This window comes from Anguilla anguilla, chromosome 1 (assembly GCF_013347855.1).
Source record: "Anguilla anguilla isolate fAngAng1 chromosome 1, fAngAng1.pri, whole genome shotgun sequence".
NCBI classification, from domain to species: Eukaryota; Metazoa; Chordata; class Actinopteri; order Anguilliformes; family Anguillidae; genus Anguilla; species Anguilla anguilla.
Genome location: NC_049201.1, coordinates 54,589,749 through 54,611,428, shown reverse-complemented (window position 1 = coordinate 54,611,428; position 21,680 = coordinate 54,589,749). Strand labels below are relative to the sequence as shown.

Genomic DNA, 21,680 nt, shown 5'->3' with positions numbered 1-21,680 from the left:
CACAGGGACAGGCGAGCGTGCGTACGGAACACACAGGGACAGGCGAGCGTGCGTACGGAACACAGGGACAGGCGAGCGTGCGTACGGAACACACAGGGACAGGCGAGCGGGAGTACGGAACACGCAGGGACAGGCGAGCGTGCGTACGGAACACGCAGGGACAGGCGAGCGTGCGTACAGGACGCGTAGGGACAGGCGAGCCTGCGTACAGGACACACAGGGACAGGCGAGCGTGCGTACGGAGCACGTGGACGCGTCTGCTTCCTGAGAGCGGGGGCTGGAGATATCTCTCTGTTCATATTACCGCAGTCACTGAGGGGATCTCTGAATCGCGTGCGCGTGGGGACAGGCGAGCGTGCGTACAGGACGCGTAGGGACAGGCGAGCCTGCGTACAGGACGCGTAGGGACAGGCGAGCGGGCGTACGGAGCGCGTGGGGACAGGCGAGCGTGCGTACGGAACACAGGGACAGGCGAGCGTGCGTACGGAACACAGGGACAGGCGAGCGTGCGTACGGAACACACAGGGACAGGCGAGCGAGCGTACGGAACACACAGGGACAGGCGAGCGTGCGTACGGAACACACAGGGACAGGCGAGCGTGCGTACGGAACACACAGGGACAGGCGAGCGTGCGTACGGAACACACAGGGACAGGCGAGCGTGCGTACGGAACACACAGGGACAGGCGAGCGTGCGTACGGAACACACAGGGACAGGCGAGCGTGCGTACGGAACACACAGGGACAGGCGAGCGTGCGTACGGAACACACAGGGACAGGCGAGCGTGCGTACGGAACACACAGGGACAGGCGAGCGTGCGTACGGAACACACAGGGACAGGCGAGCGTGCGTACGGAACACAGGGACAGGCGAGCCTGCGTACGGAACACACAGGGACAGGCGAGCGTGCGTACGGAACACACAGGGACAGGCGAGCGGGAGTACGGAACACGCAGGGACAGGCGAGCGTGCGTACGGAACACAGGGACAGGCGAGCGTGCGTACGGAACACAGGGACAGGCGAGCGTGCGTACGGAACACACAGGGACAGGCGAGCGTGCGTACGGAACACACAGGGACAGGCGAGCGTGCGTACGGAACACGCAGGGACAGGCGAGCGTGCGTACGGAACACACAGGGACAGGCGAGCGTGCGTACGGAACGCGTAGGGACAGGCGAGCGTGCGTACGGAACACACAGGGACAGGCGAGCCTGCGTACAGGACGCGTAGGGACAGGCGAGCGTGCGTACGGAACACACAGGGACAGGCGAGCGTGCGTACGGAGCGCGTAGGGACAGGCGAGCGTGCGTACAGGACGCGTAGGGACAGGCGAGCGGGCGTACGGAGCGCGTGGACGCGTCTGCTTCCTCAGAGCGGGGGCTGGAGATATCTCTCTGTTCATATTACGGCAGTCACTGAGGGGATCTCTGAATCGCCGCCCGTTTGGGCATAATCTGCAAACACACAATACAAATACCTGCAGCCCGTCTGCTTCTTGCATCAGCCTCTATCCGTTTCTCCCCATCCCTCGCTCCCTCGCTCCCTCCCTCCCACCCAGCCTCTCTCTTTTCTCTCGTACCCTCCCCCACCCCCTTTCTCTCTCTCCGCTCTCTCTGATGTGACAGAGCACTCGGAGGAAAAGCTATGCTGAGCAGAAGATCCATCTTTAATTTTGGCATTGCTAAGTCTCACTGGAACAGTCTTAATGTGGCAACAGCCATGACACACACACACAATACAGGCACACATGCGCCGAAGCACACACACACACACACACACACACACACACACACACACACAAAACACACACACATGCACGCACACAAAACATACACACACACAAAACACACACACACGAGCATATACAAACACGCATGCACCAAAGCACACACACACAAAACACACACGCATGCACACGAACATACAAATTCACACATGCACACACAGACGTATACACACGTACACAAACACTCACACATATAAACATGACCACAGAGTCAGACATGCATGCACAGTCAGCCACACACACACACACACACGCACGCACACACACACACACACACACACACACGCAGCCACATATGCTTGCACACATGGTCAGCCGCATACACATATGGCAGAGACATATGCTTAAAAATGCACGCACACATACTTGCAGACACACAGGGAACACACACACACACACACACACACCTGCACATGTTCACAAAGGCTCACATGTGAGGGCGTATATCTGCACACAAACGAACACACGTTGCCATAAACCTTAAAACGGACACACACACACACACACACACATCCGGTCTTCTACCATGATGAATGTCCTTTGAATGTAAACTATCCGGCATAATTTACATGAACTTAACTACCATTTTACAACCAGCCATATCCGAGCGCTATAAAGCCACACTGTAAATCTAAGTGATTACATAAGTAGGCTGCATGTTAACACAGCTAACCGATTCATAGCCCTATATATCTCTCCCGTGACCTCCCCCATGCCTCTCACAACCGGCCATGTGAGAACAAAGCGGTGCGGCACCGGCGAGATGTGTGCGAATCTGCGAGCCGGGGCGTTAAATTAATCGTCAAAGGGAGATTATTATTTTCTTTTACGGCGCCCTGAAATGGAAAGCAGAGCTGGCCTGTTTGTGTTTAGACTGTGCGCATCTCAAAGCTCTGCAGGCGCGAGGCTTACCAACGCTGCTCGTCCTCTGTCTTTTGGCGCCACCTACTGTGCGTTTCCCCACACTTCGTGGCATCACCCCCAACCACCCCCAAGCCCCCCCTCACCACCCTGTTTTACGGCTTCCTTTGTGGTGCTGCCATCTAATGGCAAGGAAAAGCATATCAGCAGACTGTGAATACGCCTGTTTACCACAGAAGATGGAACAGTAAGGAGTGACGAACAAGAAGTATGACCCCATATGAAAGCTAGGAAAGCAAACATGTTGCATTCGATAAATTTCACTCAATCTCTAAAAAAATATTTCCTTCCATTAAAAAAACAAAAGGTCTCTGCCTTGCTCATGAACGCGTTGCTGGTCAGAGGGTCCACACGTCGCTCAGAACCAGGAATCCAGCGAGCAGCAAAATCCCTGGGCAACTTCCCCTTTATTTTGCTGTTCTATTCACAGCTGTGCTCGCTCTTAGCGCCCTCCAGTGGCGGATGGAGTTTCTGTATGCACAGCAGTCAGAGCATCACAGAGTCACCAGCTGTCTTCAGATACGGACTGAAAGCCCACCTCTTCAATCCGCTCCTCTCGAGTGCAGTTTGAGTGCGTATCTTCAGAGAGATTCGCCTGTTTCTCTTAGCCATGCCTAAGGCTACCACATCTTCAGCAGCTTCCCAACTGCTGGAGCAGCTGTTCATTCTCTATGGCATTTATCTCCGGAAATTTCCTTTACCTGCACTGTACTGAATTTTATTTAAAAACATAAACGACCGGGCGGAACAGATTCTGATTTGACAGCAGCACACGAGCGATTCGCGCGATTGGACAGCGCTGTTTAAGCGACGCGTGCGATTGGACGGCGCCGTCTCCGTACCTCTGCGTTGAGGTTGTCGGCCAGGCTCTCCAGGAACTGGCTCTCGATGGGGTTCTGCTGGGTGAGCAGCGTCAGGTAGTGGCTCAGCTTGTCGTGGGAGGTGATGATGGTGCCCTCGCCGTACTTGTCGAACTGCGGGCGCCCGGCGCGCCCGAAGATCTGCATCACGTCCAGGATGCCCAGGTCCACCAGCGTCCCCCGCTTGGCATCGTAGATCTGGGTGCCCTGTGAAGCCAAGCCACACCCTCAGAGCAGCACTAAAGCAGCTTTCTGTAGCCCCAACACTACTCCACACACTCACACTACTATACACATTTACATTGCATCCATTTAGACAGCTGGATATATACCTTGCCAAGGGTTACAAGACCAACTCCTTACCCATTATAATACACTGCCGCCCAAACAGGACTTATCATTCACAATGTTCCAGTTACATTAAATCCAGAAAACACATGTACCAGGAGAATGTCTCTCTCAAAGAAGCACATGCCCACTCAGACAAAACAAGACACACAATACAGAGACTCAGATGTACAAACGCACATGGGCACGTGCACACACACACACACAAATGTACACAGACACAAATACACTAACACACACACACACACTCTTACACACACACACGCACGCACGCAGGCAGGCCGGTGAGGTCTCTCCCACCTTGATGATGACGGCGTGGGCGGGCAGGTTGACCCCCCAGGCCAGCGTGGCGGTGCACACCAGCACCTTCAGGTAGCCCTTAGAGAACATGCTCTCCATCAGGCTACGGTCCGAGCGCAGCATCCCCGCGTGGTGAATCCCAAACCCGTCCGGAAACATCTCCTGCATCTGCTTGTTCCGTGAGCGCTGGACCTGTGGGGTCAGAGAGGAGAGTCACATGTCCTGCCTGCCTCTTCTGATTGGTGCACAGCATCAGACAGACAACAGGATCTGTTAGTCTGATATCCCTGTAGGACGGAGTGTAGCACAGTGGGTAAGGAACTGGGCTTGTAACCGAAAGGTCGCAGGTTCGATTCCCGGGTAAGGACACTGCCGTTGTACCCTTGAGCAACGTACTTTACCTGCATTGCTTCAGTATATATCCAGCTGTATAAATGGATACAATGTAAAATGCTATGTAAAAAAAGTTGTGTAAGTCGCTCTGGATAAGAGCGTCTGATAAATGCCTCTAATGTAATGTAATGTAATATCCCTCACAAATGTCTCCTTTCATTATCTCAGCAGCAGAGGGGGAGATGGGAACAGCATGAGCAGCAGAGGGAGGAGATGGGAACAGCATTAGCAGCAGGGGGAGGAGATGGGAACAGCATGAGCAGCAGAGGGAGGAGATGGGAACAGCATGAGCAGCAGAGGGAGCAGAGGAGATCAGCGGCAGTAGATGGGATGGGTGGTGGCAGTGGACCGCGCCGGTACAGGGGTGGGTCCGCTCAGCAGGGCTCCTCTATCAGCTCAGAGGTAGGTGGGAGAGGATCAAAGCCCAGCTCCACCCCAGTACCTGCAGCACACACTCCAGACCCCCGCCCCCCCCGTCGAGATCAGAAGCACACTCCCAGCATGCTCCTGAGGGGCAGGCAGGCCATCCACAGGTAGCTGCAGGGAAGCCCCCCCCCCCACTGTCCCCCCCGCCCCCAACACATCCAAGGACTCGCACACGCTCTGGGTCCAGCACACACACCTATCACAGATCTCTGTTCACAAGACCCACTGGCCTTTCAAATGATCTGCCTGGCGTGAGATTGAATACAGCACTCGGACATACGGATACTGAACCCTTTGTGTACCTTCACTGAGGGACCTTTCAGAATCCACGTTCAGAAAAACACAAGTGCATACACAAAAAAGTGTACAAACAAACGCATATACACAGGAATATTTGACATATAGTCACTCTCTCTCTATCTCACACACACACACATACACACATACACACACACACATAGGAACATGCACACATTCACACAAAAACACTGCATACATATACAGTCCATAACACACAGTGATAAGCTGCTGTGAGCTCAAACCCGCAGCCCTACTGGTCTGAGGCACAGTTTCCGCTCCACACACTCGCAGGTCAGGGCGTGAGCACTGTGACCTCAGAGTTTTGTGAGCGATTGGTCCTGCAGCTTCATTAACAGTCTGCTCAAGCACTCAAACGTGGAAACTACACGCAGGACTAAACTACCTCACATGGCCATGGCAACCCAGCCCCCCCTCCCTCCCTCCCTCCCTCCCTCCCTGCCTTTCCCATGATCCGCTGTCTTCCGTTCACTCATCTCGCCATCGCATCTTTTGTTCTCCGTCCACCTCCTCTCTTTTTAACTCTTACACAAGTCGCAAGACGACGATGGTGATGTTCAGCTCTGGCCACAGGAGAGCAGACTGTTCAAAGCCCCCTGTCACAGATCTCAGAACAGTTTAGGGGGGACATGCAGGGGCCTGGATTTGAGAGGAGAGCAGACTGTTCAAAGCCCCCTGTCACAGATCTCAGAACAGTTTAGGGGGGACATGCAGGGGCCTGGATTTGAGAGGAGGGGGGACTGTTCAAAGCCCCCTGTCACAGATCTCAGAACAGTTTAGGGGGGACATGCAGGGGCCTGGATTTGAGAGGAGGGCAGACTGTTCAAAGCCCCCTGTCACAGATCTCAGAACAGTTTAGGGGGGACATGCAGGGGCCTGGATTTGAGAGGAGGGGAGACTGTTCAAAGCCCCGTCACAGATCTCAGAGCAGTATAGAGGACCGTGCAGACACTTGGCTTTGTAGTTGAGGTGTGAGGATGAGGAGAGACACAGCGCTGTATCTCATCTCCAGAAGAGAGGAGGAGACCAGCTCCCAAGGGAATGAATAGCTGATGCTCTCTGAGCGAGCATATGCAGTGTCTCTCTCTCTCTCACACGCATGCTTATTTTAATTATGTTCTTAGATGTGTAATGATATCATGTGTCAGTTTAGCAATAAACAATGTTTGCACATACAAAACTATATATTCATTATTCCATTAAAGAACAGAGAAAGCAGCGCCTTCTCGATATACAACAACTTCCAATAACAGCAAAGAATGAGTAGCTAGCTTCTAGCTGCATAGCCCTTTTTTCTGTCAACCCCACCATCTGTAGGCCTCTAACCGCTAGTCTATGAACAAGGCCTAAACTACCAAATATAAGAACTTGAAGCTGGCACTCGTAGCTCAGTTGTGTAACTGTCTGGCCTAGTGGTTGATATTTCAGAATTTCTGTGAAAAAGCCTTCTTCCAATCTATAGTCTAAAGTGCACCCTACTTCTAATACTCACTCACACACCCACTAACTCACTCTATCTCTCTCTCTCTCTGCCCCAAGCACTCTCCCTCTCTCACACATGCAAGCACTCAGAACGTATTCACTACACCTGCATGATTAACACATATGCAGGCTGTATGCAACTCACATACATGCACATGCACATGCACACATACTGTATGGACCACACACCCACGCACGCATGCACACACACACATGCATACACACACACACGGATGCACTCAGTACTGATTGAAATGCATATGCGGGGTGGGTGGGGTGGTGCGTGGGGGAGGGGGGGGCGTGACCCACCCAGGCGATAATCAGCACACCAACAAAGCGCTTTGCTTCTCCTCCTCCCAGCGTGAGCAGGGTCAGCGAGCACTGACCGGGGCTCTCCGTCCGCTTAGGAACGCCAACGGAGCCGGAGTCCTTCCGGAAAGATCCGCGCGCACGCAGGGGACGCCAAACCCGAAAGGCGTGCTGACATCACAGTCATCAAACAGAGAGTACCAGCGAACGCCACTTCATTACCGCCTGCTGCACCCAGAGTGAAATAAGACTGACCGCTACAAACACCGGGCTGGGAAAACACAGAATCAATAGCGCACGGACAACACTGACCTTTGGAAAATTTCATTTGCTCTTTAAAAGCAGACAGGTGTTTAAAAAAAAAAAGCTTGCACCACAATATTGTGTAGATGCTGCATGACAGGTAGCACACTACTGCTGGACTTCAATGAGTAAACACATTTCATTAGTAACTGTCAGGGAAACTGACTGAAATGCAAAAAGGGGCGAAAATTCAGACAAGAAAAGCTTTTTTTGAAAATGTAATGGCTCACTAATGAAACTAAAATAATTAGATAAATAGAGGGGCTTAATATTAAAAATAAAAAACAGAGAAGCAGTGTCACCCCAAACTGCTCGTCCAGTGCTGGGGATCAAGGATTTCATGTGTAAATTTTAATCTGCTATAGCAGTGTGTCCCATATAATGAATATATGACTAAATACATATACTCCCACCCAAAAATGTTTTTTGGTATTGAGATGCTTTTTTTTTTTCTTAGTTATTTTTTTCTTTTAAATGTCAAAGTGACATGCAGCCGACTCATTTCAGTGCGTAAACTGGCTCTCCCCCTCCCTCTCGGAGGTGTATGTAGAAACAGAGCAGGGAGGACTGATCAGTGTGTAACAGTGAACACAGTTAGAAGGACAGTCGTGCGTCTATCTGTGTCAGGTAAAGAAATATTTCAGGTTTTAAAAAATCGCTAAAATTTAGCCGTTGTCATGCATTGTTTCTTGAAAAGAACGTGTTCTCTGCCTTACCCAAGACTGCAAAGTCATCAACATTATTTGGATTAATGTTTGCTAGCTAGCATTTAGCGAGCATCAAGATTCACCCAGCTAACGTTAGGATAGATAGCTAGAGTTAGCTAATGAAAACGTTAACTTCTCACTCCTGACAGAGATGAGAAGCCTACAGAGAAATTCTTCTTTCAAAAAAGAAAAGAGGAGGAGGAGAAAGAAACTGCACCTCAGATAGGTTACCATAACATTACCGCTATGGTAACAGTTATGGTTAACCGTTAAGGCCTACTAACTTTAATTTAATTTGATGAAAATCATTGTTTAGAAATGAGGGAATTTTGAACATCAGGCACCAATGACTCCCTTAATTTATGATTAGAATTAGCATGTGATTATATTATCCTCCAAATCATTCTGCTAGCATAAACGTTTGTCAGTAACTGAGACCATTACTGCAAATTTTTCTTTTTTTATTTTATTTTTAAAAGTCTATTGCCGGCACAATTTGACGCGAAAAGTGCTTTACGCATTTCATTTTCATGTAGAGACACAGCCACAGTAAAATAAACAAATAAATAAAATTGTCCTAACATAAAATATAAATATATAACGTGCCCAAACACAAAATGTGAACTCTGTCTGCGCAGCAAAATTGAATAACATCTTAAGTGAGTGATCAAGTGAGTGTGTGTGTGCAAGTGTGTGTGAGAGTGTGTGTGTGGATTAACAGGTTGACAGTGTGTCCGCCCTGGACTTCCCGGTCACGTAACCATTCCAAAGGCCGCAGCAGGCAGACAGGAACGGGGAGAGTGACTGACGTTTGACCTCTGACCTCTGGCTAGTTCTCCTTGACTGACCAAAAAAATAATCTGCACGCGAGTACCTGACGTCTACCCTGCATGACCCCCAACCATGTGCTCAGTGCTGGCAAATATAATCATGATAAATATGGTCACCACTGTGAAGCCAATAACTAATGATATACAACACTGAGACCTGCATGCACGTACAAAGATGAAGATGTACGCTGAGAAAATGAATGAACAATAACAGAAATAAAAGTGACTGCACATTTAGCCCTTGACATGGCAGACATGTGAACATCGCACCAAGAGAGAGGAGAAGAGAGCGAGAGAGAAAGCGAGAGACAGAGAGAGCTGTTATGGCCAACTATGACAGGCTGTTCAAAGATTTCAGACAGAAAGAAACACCGGTCAACTGGCTGACCCTGGGGAGGCTGAATGAGAGTGTGAAACGTGCTCGAGCGAGAATCCGGCCCATCACTTTGGACACAGTCTGTGTGTGACGCGCGATGCTGGGCTGGACTGCGCTGCCTTCTGGGCTGGTCGCTGTGGCTGTCTGGCTTTAGTGTGCAGTAATAAACCGCTGTGGCTATCCGTCATGTCTCTCTGTACACCGCGTACACCCGGGCCAGTGTGCAGACACAGACGTGCACGCTAGCACGTACACATGTGCACATACAGGCAGCGTGTTCCCCACTATGTCAGGACCAGAACCAGCTCACCATTCCTCCTGCCTGTTAATGAGCTCTGTCCTCTCCTGTCTCTAAACGAGCTCTGTCCTCTCCTGTCTCTAAACGAGCACTGTCCCCTCCTGTCTCTAAACGAGCACTGTCCCCTCCTGTCTCTAAACGAGCACTGTCCCGTCCTGTCTCTAAACGAGCACTGTCCCGTCCTGTCTCTAAACGAGCTCTGTCCCCTCCTGTCTCTTAATGAGCTCTGTCCCCTCCTGTCTCTAAACGAGCTCTGTCCCCTCCTGTCTCTAAACGAGCTCTGTCCCCTCCTGTCTCTAAATGAGCTCTGTCCCCTCCTGTCTCTAAACGAGCTCTGTCCCCTCCTGTCTCTAAACGAGCTCTGTCCCCTCCTGTCTCTAAACGAGCTCTGTCCTCTCCTGTCTCTAAATGAGCACTGTCCCCTCCTGTCTCTAAACGAGCACTGTCCCCTCCTGTCTCTAAACGAGCACTGTCCCCTCCTGTCTCTAAACGAGCACTGTCCCCTCCTGTCTCTAAACGAGCACTGTCCCCTCCTGTCTCTAAACGAGCACTGTCCCCTCCTGTCTCTAAACGAGCACTGTCCCCTCCTGTCTCTAAACGAGCACTGTCCCCTCCTGTCTCTAAACGAGCACTGTCCCCTCCTGTCTCTTAACGAGCACTGTCCCCTCCTGTCTCTAAACGAGCACTGTCCTCTCCTGCCTGTTAATGAGCACTGTCCTCTCCTGCCTGTTAATGAGCACTGTCCTCTCCTGCCTGTTAATGAGCTCTGTCCTCTCCTGCCTGTTAATGAGCACTGTCCCCTCCTGTCTCTAAACGAGCACTGTCCCCTCCTGTCTCTAAACGAGCACTGTCCCCTCCTGTCTCTTAATGAGCTCTGTCCTCTCCTCTTTCTTAACGAGCTCTGTCCTCTCCACACTGCATCTGTGTTTCACACACCTCTTTGCACTCGGAATCCGCTAATCAGCTAATTAAGCTCGTTAGAACCAAGGTAAAACCCTGTGGTTGTTTGCCACAGCATGAACTCTACTCTTTGCACTTTACAGAGACGAGAACAGTTTGTGTACATGCACCTTGAAAGACACACCTGTGTGTGCGTGTGTGTGTGTGTGCATACATCCGGTAGCGTGAGGCTGGGTATGTAGAACTCCATTCCTTTGAGTCACAGCCTTTCACAGAGCCCAAAGCTGCATTCATACCACCCTCGGTTGCCATGACAATAGCCGATGATCACTGGTGATGACAGCATCCCACAGGACAAAGCACCAAGCACAAGTGTCCTTAAAATAAACCCTGCACTCCCATGAGAGAGGAGCATGAGAGCGCCACATTCTCCTGCCCTGCAGGTGGCGCCACACACGCTCACAGAGACTCACCAGCACAGGCAAAGCGTAGTAACCAGACAGGCACAGAGACACACCAGCACAGCTAAGGGCAGTAACCAGACCGGCACAGAGACACACCAGCACAGGCAAAAGGCAGTAACCAGACAGGCAAGGAGACACACCAGCACAGGCTAAGGGCAGTAACCAGACAGGCACAGAGACACACCAGCACAGGCTAAGGGCAGTAACCAGATGGGCACAGAGACACACCAGCACAGGCTAAGGGCAGTAACCAGACAGGCACAGAGACACACCAGCACAGGCTAAGGGCAGTAACCAGACAGGCACAGAGACACCAGCACAGGCTAAGGGCAGTAACCAGACAGGCACAGCAGTACACGTGCGTGACGCCTGTGTATTTCTGTATTCGATGCGATAACGTGCTTGCGCATATAATGTATTTTATATCTGTGTGTGTGTGCGTGTTCTCGCATGTGAATGGAAGAGATGCGTTTGCATTTCTCCATGGGCTGTACAGTACGTCCATCACATACTGTGATAAGGTACAGGTGACGTGTATGTGTGTATTTCCGGGTGTGTGAGTGTATGTACGTATGTATGTGTGTGTGTGTGTGTGTGTGTGTGTGCGTGTGTGCATGCGTGTATATGTGTGCGCTATCACAGGTGTGTGTTTGTGTGTGCGTGTATGTATGTACGTATGTATGTGCGTGTGTGTGTGCGTGTATGTACGTATGTATGTGTGTGTGTGTGTGTGTGTGTGTGTGTGTGTGCGTGTATGTGTGTGTGTGTACGTATGTATGTGCGTGTGTGTGTGCGTGTATGTACGTATGTATGTGTGTGTGTGTGTGTGTGTGTGTGTGTGTGTGTGCGTGTATGTGTGTGTGTGTATGTATGTGCGTGAGTGTGTGCGTCTCAGAGAGATCCCTCCCACAGTGCAGTGCATTCGCTCCTGGGGATATATGATCAGGGCCTAATTGAAATGCTGAAGATAAGGTTTGCTTTGAGCTGTCACTGAGCGTTAAAGCAGCTCCTCCCCGGCGTAATCTGAAGCCAGGAGGCCGAGGGCCTTCACCACTCTCTCTCTGTATTTAAGGTGGCAGCGCATTGTGGCTCTTAGCAGCCCGGATTAGGCAGAGCGGTGATGAGGCCGTCTCCCCGCGCTCCTGCTAACGCTAACGCTAACGCAGCCGGCCCGCAGACGCAGGATCAGCAGAGCGCTTAAACGGGACAGACAGCAGCAGCCCCGGATCCACAGCACTGCGTATCAGCTGCAGAGAGCCTGACTCTGTGCGTGCGCGTGAGTGTGTGTGTGTCTGTGTGTGCGCACGTGCGAATGCGTGCTTCCGAGTTTGTGAGCACACACAGGTATATGTGTACGTACAATGATTTGGGGGCACACATTCGCGCACATACACACGTGTGTGTCTAAGTGTGCGTGGGCGAGTATTTTGGTGAGCGCGGTCGCGCATCTCATAACGAGTGGGAGCAATTAAGTATTTTCAAACACCGAAGTCTGAACGTGTGGGTGTGTGCGCATGTGAGAATGCGTGAGAATGAATGTGTCAGTGTTTGAATGTGTCTGCTTGCTGGCTGGTTAGCACGTTTAAGGGTATAATAGACGCGTATGCCAGATCTTTTGTCTACCTGGATGTTTATACGTATGCGTGTGAATTGATATGTGTGAATATTTAAACCTGTGTACATACATTTTATATGTGATAATTCAAGCGTCTGTTTGTGTGCAGTCGGAATGCAAGTGCAAATCTGCATGTGCAACTATGTCACTGAGTGTGTATGTGTGTGTGTGTGCGGGTGTGTGTGTGTGTTTATCAGTCCTGAGATTTGTGTTGGAAATGCAATCTGCATATCAATCACCTTCCTGTGCCTGTGCAGATTAGTCAACCATCTTATTATTCAGATTAACCCCCTCTCTCCTCCCAAAATCCCGCTCCGCACAGTGGGCGATGCGAGAGGGGAAATAGAGGCTTCATCATCTCTGGGGGGTGGGGGGGTGGGGTCATCTCCAGAGCCGTGGTCCACATAACCAGCTCCCCTTCTTTCATGCTGTCAGGCACTAATGTATAACTCCCCACTTGTCTTTATTATGCTTAGGCTCCACCCCCTTCCCTGTAACGCACGTGTCAAACACTACACCCATCAACGCATATGGCCCCTTCCTAAGCTCTGATGTCACAATGCCCCTCCCCTAGACCATGACCACACATACAAAACAAATAGCCGAGCTTGGCTTTGCGATTCCCTGAATTTTAGGTGAAAGCTTCTTCAGCACTTCATAAACACACACACACACACACACACTCACTAGCCTATTCACTCATTCAATCACACACGCGCACTCTCACTCAAGCATTCACTCACTACCCCTCACACTCCCACACACAGACACACACATTCTCCGCTCTCAGTTCTTCAGGGCGGAATCTTCTCCCCACCCTTGTGTGTTGGGAACGCCACTTTGAGTGGTGCAAATGAGTCGATAGCGCTCAGTCCCTCACTCTCAATCATTAGCCCCGTCTCCTTCCTGTTCCTGATTGATAGGATGCGCACGCTTAACCCTTATTCTAAATATCAGTGGCGGAGGAAATGCCTCATATCTCCTGAAGCATAAGGACCAGCCTCTCCTAATTCTTTCACTTTCCCATAGAGGGCAAACTGATGTACATCACACCTGTTCCTCTTTGATGACCTCACTGGCAGGAGCCCTTATGTCCAGAGCGACTTAGAGGGATTATATCTTACCTAATGCCATTAATACAGCTGGGTATTCACTGAACCAATTCAGAAAAAAAACAAAAAACTACTGTAGCACATAAATGGGATTTAAACCTGCAACCGACTGGTTTCTTAACCACTGCATCAGAAGAAGATGTACATTAGGACGATCACGACAGAAGAAAACTAGCTGACTCACAGCTGGTAAAAAGATTACAGGTCGACCCTGAATTTAGGCCTGCGTTTGCGTTAGCCTCCCTTAGTCACACTAATAATGCAGTTTTCATATGTGGATTGGAGCTGCCACCGGATATAAAGCAGTTAACCGATAATATACTACCATAACATTCTCACTGTACATTTCCAGAGCCTTTAAATCCCTTTATGATAAGAAAACAAGATGAAAAGCTCCACACCGGCTCATACCCACCATCAACAGCCGTTTAGCAGGAGAGCTCACAGGATGAAATTCTGCACAAACAGAATTCAAACCAAGCACGATTTCTCACAAATGAGTCAAATAATAATATTTAGTTCTCAATAATTAATCACTCAGTATTTCCACCGTTTTCCATGCGAGCGTCAGTTCTGTGGAATAGCCTCTCCCCGCGCGACGCAGTCCGGGTGCGATGGAGGACGTCGGTGGGGAGGTAAGTGAACCGAACCGCCGCTGGCAGGGACGGGGCTGCGTATTCGCCACCGGAGCTCTCGCTGCTACAAGCACAGCTCCCCCCCCCCCCCCCACACCTCCGGGGAGCGTTTTCCTGTAATAAGGCAGCTTGTTTGGATTCATTATGCGCCGTGTGTATTTTGGACCGGGCTCTGTGTTATTTTCAGAAAGGCCTTTAGGGCCCGTAAGCAGATGTGGCAGTTCCGTTATTTGTGTTGTTCTCTTGTAAATTCGGTGCTTCAAAGTAGCTTCATGGCTGCGAGGAGTGCTTTATATATAGACAATCCAGACAGCCCCGCGCTGTAGTTCTCTGAAGATGCTTTCGACGACAGACAGCGAGCGGTCTCTTTCTGGCACTACAGAGGGACAATAATCACCGGCACCGTCATCTCAGCGACCGCCTGGGTTTAGATTCTCCTTCACGCGTACGCCTTTCAATTCATACGGTGTTTCTGACAGTCTACATGTCTGTTTTCCCTATCCAAGAAACATTCTAACAACTTACAGCGACTCAGAGAACAATATCCCTTTGTCTGTTTGACACGCACTCGCGCGCGTGCGGACACCTAAGGATCAAAACGGCCCGCGCGCGCAGACACGCCGCACGGCGCAGAGGAAGGGAAACGTTTACACGCATGCTCAGAGAAACACGCGCGCTCGCCAGTACACCCCGGAGAGTCGCAACGCCGCCTGTTTCTCTCCCGCTGTCAAACGCGTACGCAGAAACAAATCCACCCCTTAGAAAAAAACCCCCCCAAAAAAACCACCGCGGAGAATGGAAATGCTCAGGCACGCGCTGACACACACGCATTCCGCAAAAGCCTGTATTTGTCATTCAGCACGTCTGATGCATAATTCAGCTGTAGTCCTTTGTGTAGCCAAAGGGAATGATTCTACATTTTAGTTTATTAGTCATACCTGCATGCATCATTTGCTCCTTTTAATTGCTGCATCATCAACTTTGGGGAGAAAAAGCTGACTTTAGTGAGTTGTTCTCTCCCACGGCCTGCCTTGGGAACAGGAATCATGGGAGTTGAGTTCTGTTTCCCTTCCAGCTCCTACTATATCCATACACACACATTCACACACAGCACACACATGTACTGTACGCGCACACACCCACGCAAGCATATGGACTTACATACAGAGCATGTGCTAATATCTGTTTGTGTGTACAGTCTGTGAATGGACTTATGCATGCACATTCACTGACTTGTATTTCTCTGTATGCGTATGTTTGGGACCTGTGTGTGTTTAAGTGTATGTGCTGTGTGTACTGTGTGACTTGTATTTCTCTGTATGCATACGTGTGGGACCTGTGAGTGTGTACTGTGTGTGGTGGGAGTGTGAGAGAGATCTCTCCGTGGTTTTCCAAGAGATGTATCATGATCACAGACTGAGTAAACGACCTTGGGCATGCGCTGTGTGCGTGTGTATGTGTCTGTGTGTGTGTGTGTGTGTGTGTGAAGCTCATCATTATACATCTGGATTTCAGAAAGCCGGAAATAATGTAATGAACTGTAAAATGTGAAACTGAAATTGTGCTACGTGTTTCAGACAGAAGCTCATGCCCTGTTTTAACACTGAGCTCACAGCAGCCGAAAGCAGAGAGAACCGCTGCTACAGCGCGTATGTACAGAGCCACGTCTCTGCTGCAGTACCCGCGCCTCACCACTAGGTGTCTCTTCAAGTCCACGGAAATGCGGTGAGGCTGCACACGGCGCTGCCGTCTGGAGAGCGCGAGATCTAAAGACAACGGACAGGAGAAGGAGCAGGTACCGTGGGGAAAGCGCGGAATGCAGATGTGGTTTTTTATTTTTTGGAAGGAGGGAGGGAAGGTGAAAATGGTGAGTCTGTTTCACTGGACCCAGGGCCTCTAAATTGGCTGAAGGTGGAAATGCACAGCAAAGGGTTTTTGGGGTTTCATCAAACCGGTGTTCAGACGGACACATGACAAGGTCACTTGATACTGTCAGGATGTCAGGGATGTGGGGGGGGGGGGGGAGTTGGGTGCTGTTACTTATAACCACCAGATCAGAGAGAGAAAGGTGGGGAGGGAGAGGGAAAGCGAGGTGCAGAGGGAGAGAGATGGGAAGGGAGAGGGAGAGAGGGCGAGAGGGCGAGAGAGGGGAGATAACAGGAGAGAGAGATAGAGATGTTCACTGCCATCAGTTACATTCTAACAATCACACATGCATTTGTGTGTACTCTAAGAACAGCTGAGGTGTGGGTGTCTACATTCCCATCTCTCCCTCCACATACACACACACACACACACACACACACACAGTCTCATACACACGCGCACAGAGTCACACACACACAGTCATAAACACGCACACACACACACACGCACACACACACACACACAGTCTCATACACACACGCACAGAGTCACACACACACAGTCATAAACACGCACACACACACAGTCTCATACGCACAGTCACACACACAGTCATAAACACGCACACACACACACAGTCTCATACACACACGCACAGTCACACACACACACACACACACACACACGCAGAGTCACACACACACAGTCATAAACACGCACACACACACACACAGAGTCACACACACAGTCATAAACACGCACAGTCTCATACACACACGCACAGAGTCACACACACAGTCATAAACACGCACACACACACACACACACACACACACACACACTCTCATACACACACGCACAGAGTCACACACACACAGTCATAAACACACGCACACACACACACACACACGCACACAGTCAAACACAAACACACACACACACGCACGCACACGGCGTGACAAACATGACGGAGCCGTTTAATTTTGCACACAACGACAGCAGGCTCCCAAAATCACCACCTGCCCAACACATTCATCTGTCCATCCACCCGTCTACCCATCCATTCATCTATCAGTCATTCATTTCTCCCTCTTCCATTATCTCCCGCTCTCTAAAGTTCACTCTCACTCCCTCTCTCACCCTCCTTTTCTCTTCTTAACTCGCTGTCCTCCTCCCTCTCTATTTCCTCCACCACCTCTCTCTTTCAGGGGAAACAGAAGATTGGGGAATAAGTGTACCCCCCCCCCCATCCCTCCCACCCGCTGTGGCCAGCATGTGTCCCACTCCCTCACAGGGACCGTGTTCTCCAGAGACGACATGGTCACAGACACAGTCACAGACACGATCACAGTCACAGCCACGAAGCCTGAACCAGGTGTTTAAAAATGAAACAAAGAGCTCTTTAAATTTTAACTTATTACAAGGGTGTTCATCTGTAGAGGCTTTACAATTATTTTATCCTATCACATTTCAATTTAAATGTATTACGGTTTCAATGCACTATTAGTTCAAGTCCAAGCCGCGGGGAAAGTTGAAAAAAAAAGGAAAAAGCAGTGAAAATATAGGGAGAAAAAAAGGAGAGAAAAAAAAATTATTATAAGACCTGGGAACTTCATTCCTTTGTAATTACATGTGATCTTATTCACAGATTTCCACCCTTGGTGCAATCACACTCCTGCACGTGTGGCAGTCTAATACCCAGCATTACAAGACCTCACTGTAAAAATTCATGGTGGCAATTGAATACTAATTAATGTTCATCTTCGCCCTCTGGTGGTGGGATGAGGAATCCTGCTTGCCTGGAATGGGAGGGTTACTCACCCTTTTCTGATGACCCATCTGCTTAATGCAGAACAATTATACCTCTCACTGTACTTTATAATGCACCACATTGCCCTGGATAAGACTACTGACCAATAATTATAATAAAGGAAGGAAGGAAGCCACCCCAATCTATGGCATGTTTACAGTTTAACCCTGGCACAAGTTATTTGTAAACAAGCAATACTGCTTATTACAGGGACTGCCAAATGCCCCTGACAACTAAGAGCCAAACACAGCTCCACTCTCTAAGAGCCAAACACAGTTCCACTCTCTTTCTAAGACACATACACAGTTCAACTCTCTAAGAGCCAAACACAGTTCCACTCTCTAAGAGCCAAACACAGCTCCACTCTCTAAGAGCCAAACACAGCTCAACTCTATAAGAGCCAAACACAGTTCCACTCTCTAAGAGCCAAACACAGTTCCACTCTCTAAGAGCCAAACACAGTTCCACTCTCTAAGACACAAACACAGTTCCACTCTCTAAGAGCCAAACACAGTTCCACTCTCTTTCTAAGACACATACACAGTTCAACTCTCTAAGAGCCAAACACAGTTCCACTCTCTAAGAGCCAAACACAGCTCCACTCTCTAAGAGCCAAACACAGCTCAACTCTATAAGAGCCAAACACAGTTCCACTCTCTAAGAGCAAAACACAGTTCCACTCTCTAAGAGCCAAACACAGTTCCACTCTCTAAGACACAAACACAGCTCCACTCTCTAAGAGCCAAACACAGTTCCACTCTCTAAGAGCCAAACACAGTTCCACTCTCTAAGAGCCAAACACAGCTCCACTCTCTAAGAGCCAAACACAGCTCCACTCTCTAAGAGCCAAACACAGTTCCACTCTCTAAGAGCCAAACACAGCTCCACTCTCTAAGAGCCAAACACAGTTCCACTCTCTAAGAGCCAAACACAGCTCCACTCTCTAAGAGCCAAACACAGTTCCACTCTCTAAGACACAAGCACAGCTCCACTCTCTAAGAGCCAAACACAGCTCCACTCTCTAAGAGCCAAACACAGCTCCACTCTCTAAGACACAAACACAGTTCCACTCTCTAAGAGCCAAACACAGCTCCACTCTCTAAGAGCCAAACACAGTTCCACTCTCTAAGAGCCAAACACAGCTCCACTCTCTAAGAGCCAAACACAGCTCCACTCTCTAAGAGCCAAACACAGCTCCACTCTCTAAGAGCCAAACACAGTTCCACTCTCTAAGAGCCAAACACAGTTCCACTCTCTAAGAGCCAAACACAGCTCCACTCTCTAAGACCCAAACGCAGCTCCACTCTCTAAGACCCAAACGCAGCTCCACTCTCTAAGAGCCAAACACAGCTCCACTCTCTAAGAGCCAAACACAGCTCCACTCTCTAAGAGCCAAACACAGCTCCACTCTCTAAGAGCCAAACGCAGCTCCACTCTCTAAGAGCCAAACGCAGCTCCACTCTCTAAGACCCAAACACAGCTCCACTCTCTAAGAGCCAAACGCAGCTCCACTCTCTAAGACCCAAACGCAGCTCTACTCTCTAAGAGCCAAACACAGCTCCACTCTCTAAGAGCCAAACACAGTTCCACTCTCTAAGAGCCAAACGCAGCTCCACTCTCTAAGACCCAAACGCAGCTCCACTCTCTCTCGGTCTCTCTCCCTTTTTCTTCCGCTTCCAGTTTCTTTGCCTGAGTGTAAACCTGCCAGGTGTCGCTCCCATCTGTCGTTCGAGTTATATATCTTTGCTATCTTTGCAAGTTTCACATTGAGTTCAGGACCTGCCTGGTTGAGCCAAACTTCTCTCATTTGCAGCAATGAAGAAAAGAAAAGCCACCCTGTCTTCTGCTCTCCCTGTTAAAAACTCGCCTGAGGGCAAGGAGAGAGGGAGAGAGACTTTGCTCTATAAAATCATGTGTGTGTGTATGTGTATGTGTATGTGTATGTGTGTGTGTGTGTGTGTTGTAAACAGTCCCTGCATGACAGCACTGCTCCAGCAACAGGAAGGACCTTACCTGATGATCAACACAGGATATATTCCTTCCCGTCCTGTGACAGATGTGTCATAGAAAGCTATTGCTGCACTCAACTCAAAATTGCAGGCTCGCTCTGAAAGCCAGCATATGGATTTCTGTTATAATAGAAATGGATATCTTACTATAACTACAACAGTGAAAAAATGAGTTCCTACTGGGGCACAGTGCCGGAAACCAAACATCACGCGCCAGGTACGCCATCATAACCCTTCAACAGCATCCGCACACAGGGCTGAACACCAAGGGACAGCGATTCTCAACATCACTAAACAAACACGACGAGGAGACTACAGACATACACTGATCCCAATATGAAGTCAGCCTCCCAATCCCCAAATTACGTTAGTCCATCCTCAACAACACTAAACAAACCTCCCCTTAGGACTACACCAAAAGCTGCAATAGCACAGAGACACATGTAATAACAGTATATGGAGCGTTACATCCATCGCATCAAACTGTACAAAACATCCCTCAACTGAAATCCGGTCAACACTAAAAACACCCCAATCTCTGCCGATGCAATGCAATCTTAAACACGGCAATAAAATGGAAAATAATCAATAACAATCAGAAAGCTCACCCCGATCCGTACTTATCTAAAATTTCAAACATGTGAGTGGGCAGCTACTTCTGGGGGTAGAAGCAATCCATATAAAACTCCAGAGGATAGATGTTTAACAAACATAAATTCTTGTTATTTTTCACTGTCATTTACTTAAATGGCTGCACTGATATTATGATGTACAAATTTGATCGACAGCTGCTTCAAAAAAATAAAAAATAAAAAAAACACTAACGATTATTGCCAAAATATGTAGAGAGACCACTTGTGACTTGTAAGTAGGATAAATAATGCTAAATTATATAATTGACCTTATAGGTGCCGCAATTCGGTGCATATGCAAAAGGGAGATTAAAAGGGCTATAAATATTAATGCGGGCCGATTTCCATACGCAAATGAGCGATGCATTATCGCTCTCTGTAGGCGGCGGGCGGTGATCCCGGCGCTGGGGGGAGAGGCGCGCGGACCGGCGCTTTTTTCGGCATCGCCGCGCGTCCGCGCAGAGCCGCGGCGGAGGGAGAGCGCCAGAAACAAACAAACAGAGAGGGGTGAGAGACCCTTTCATCCACGCTCACCCCATCAGAGCGGGGAGCGGCGGGGTAATTAGGACCAAAGAGCGATAAGCCGCTGGCGCATAAATCAAGGGCTGTTTAAATAACAACATATAAAACTTTTCACCATGGAGCTGCTTTTCAGAGTGCTCGTGTATGGTTTATATATGCACACATATACAGTCCACTCTATATCCATGTATTATCTATTTAAATATCAATGATACATAATACTTTCATCTTATAAGTACATAATTCATAATAATCCATAACAATATTGATTATTAATTATTATTAATTTCACTGTATTGAAATTAAATACATCTTCAACATTTATTATTATCATTATCATTATTATTATATTCATAGCTGTATTGCAATAAAATAACATCTTCAGCATGACAGTCGGTCCTGCAATAATTCCAGCAGAACTGTGCGACAGCGCCGAGATGAAATTGAGTGTAACTG

The 21,680-nt window shown here is 49.2% G+C and overlaps 1 protein-coding gene across 6 annotated transcripts in view; it reads right to left on the bottom strand.

Annotated features, from left to right (window-relative positions):
- ascc3 (activating signal cointegrator 1 complex subunit 3) overlaps positions 1–21,680 on the bottom strand; it is a 240,917-nt gene that overhangs the window by 69,308 nt on the left and 149,929 nt on the right. For all 6 annotated transcript variants that reach the window (XM_035420116.1, XM_035420134.1, XM_035420106.1 and 3 more), the window contains exons 15-16: positions 4,218–4,409; positions 3,552–3,776 (exon numbers count right to left, since the gene is read on the bottom strand). In XM_035420116.1, the coding sequence (XP_035276007.1) occupies positions 3,552–3,776; positions 4,218–4,409 (417 nt within the window). The remainder of the gene's footprint in view (positions 1–3,551; positions 3,777–4,217; positions 4,410–21,680) is intronic.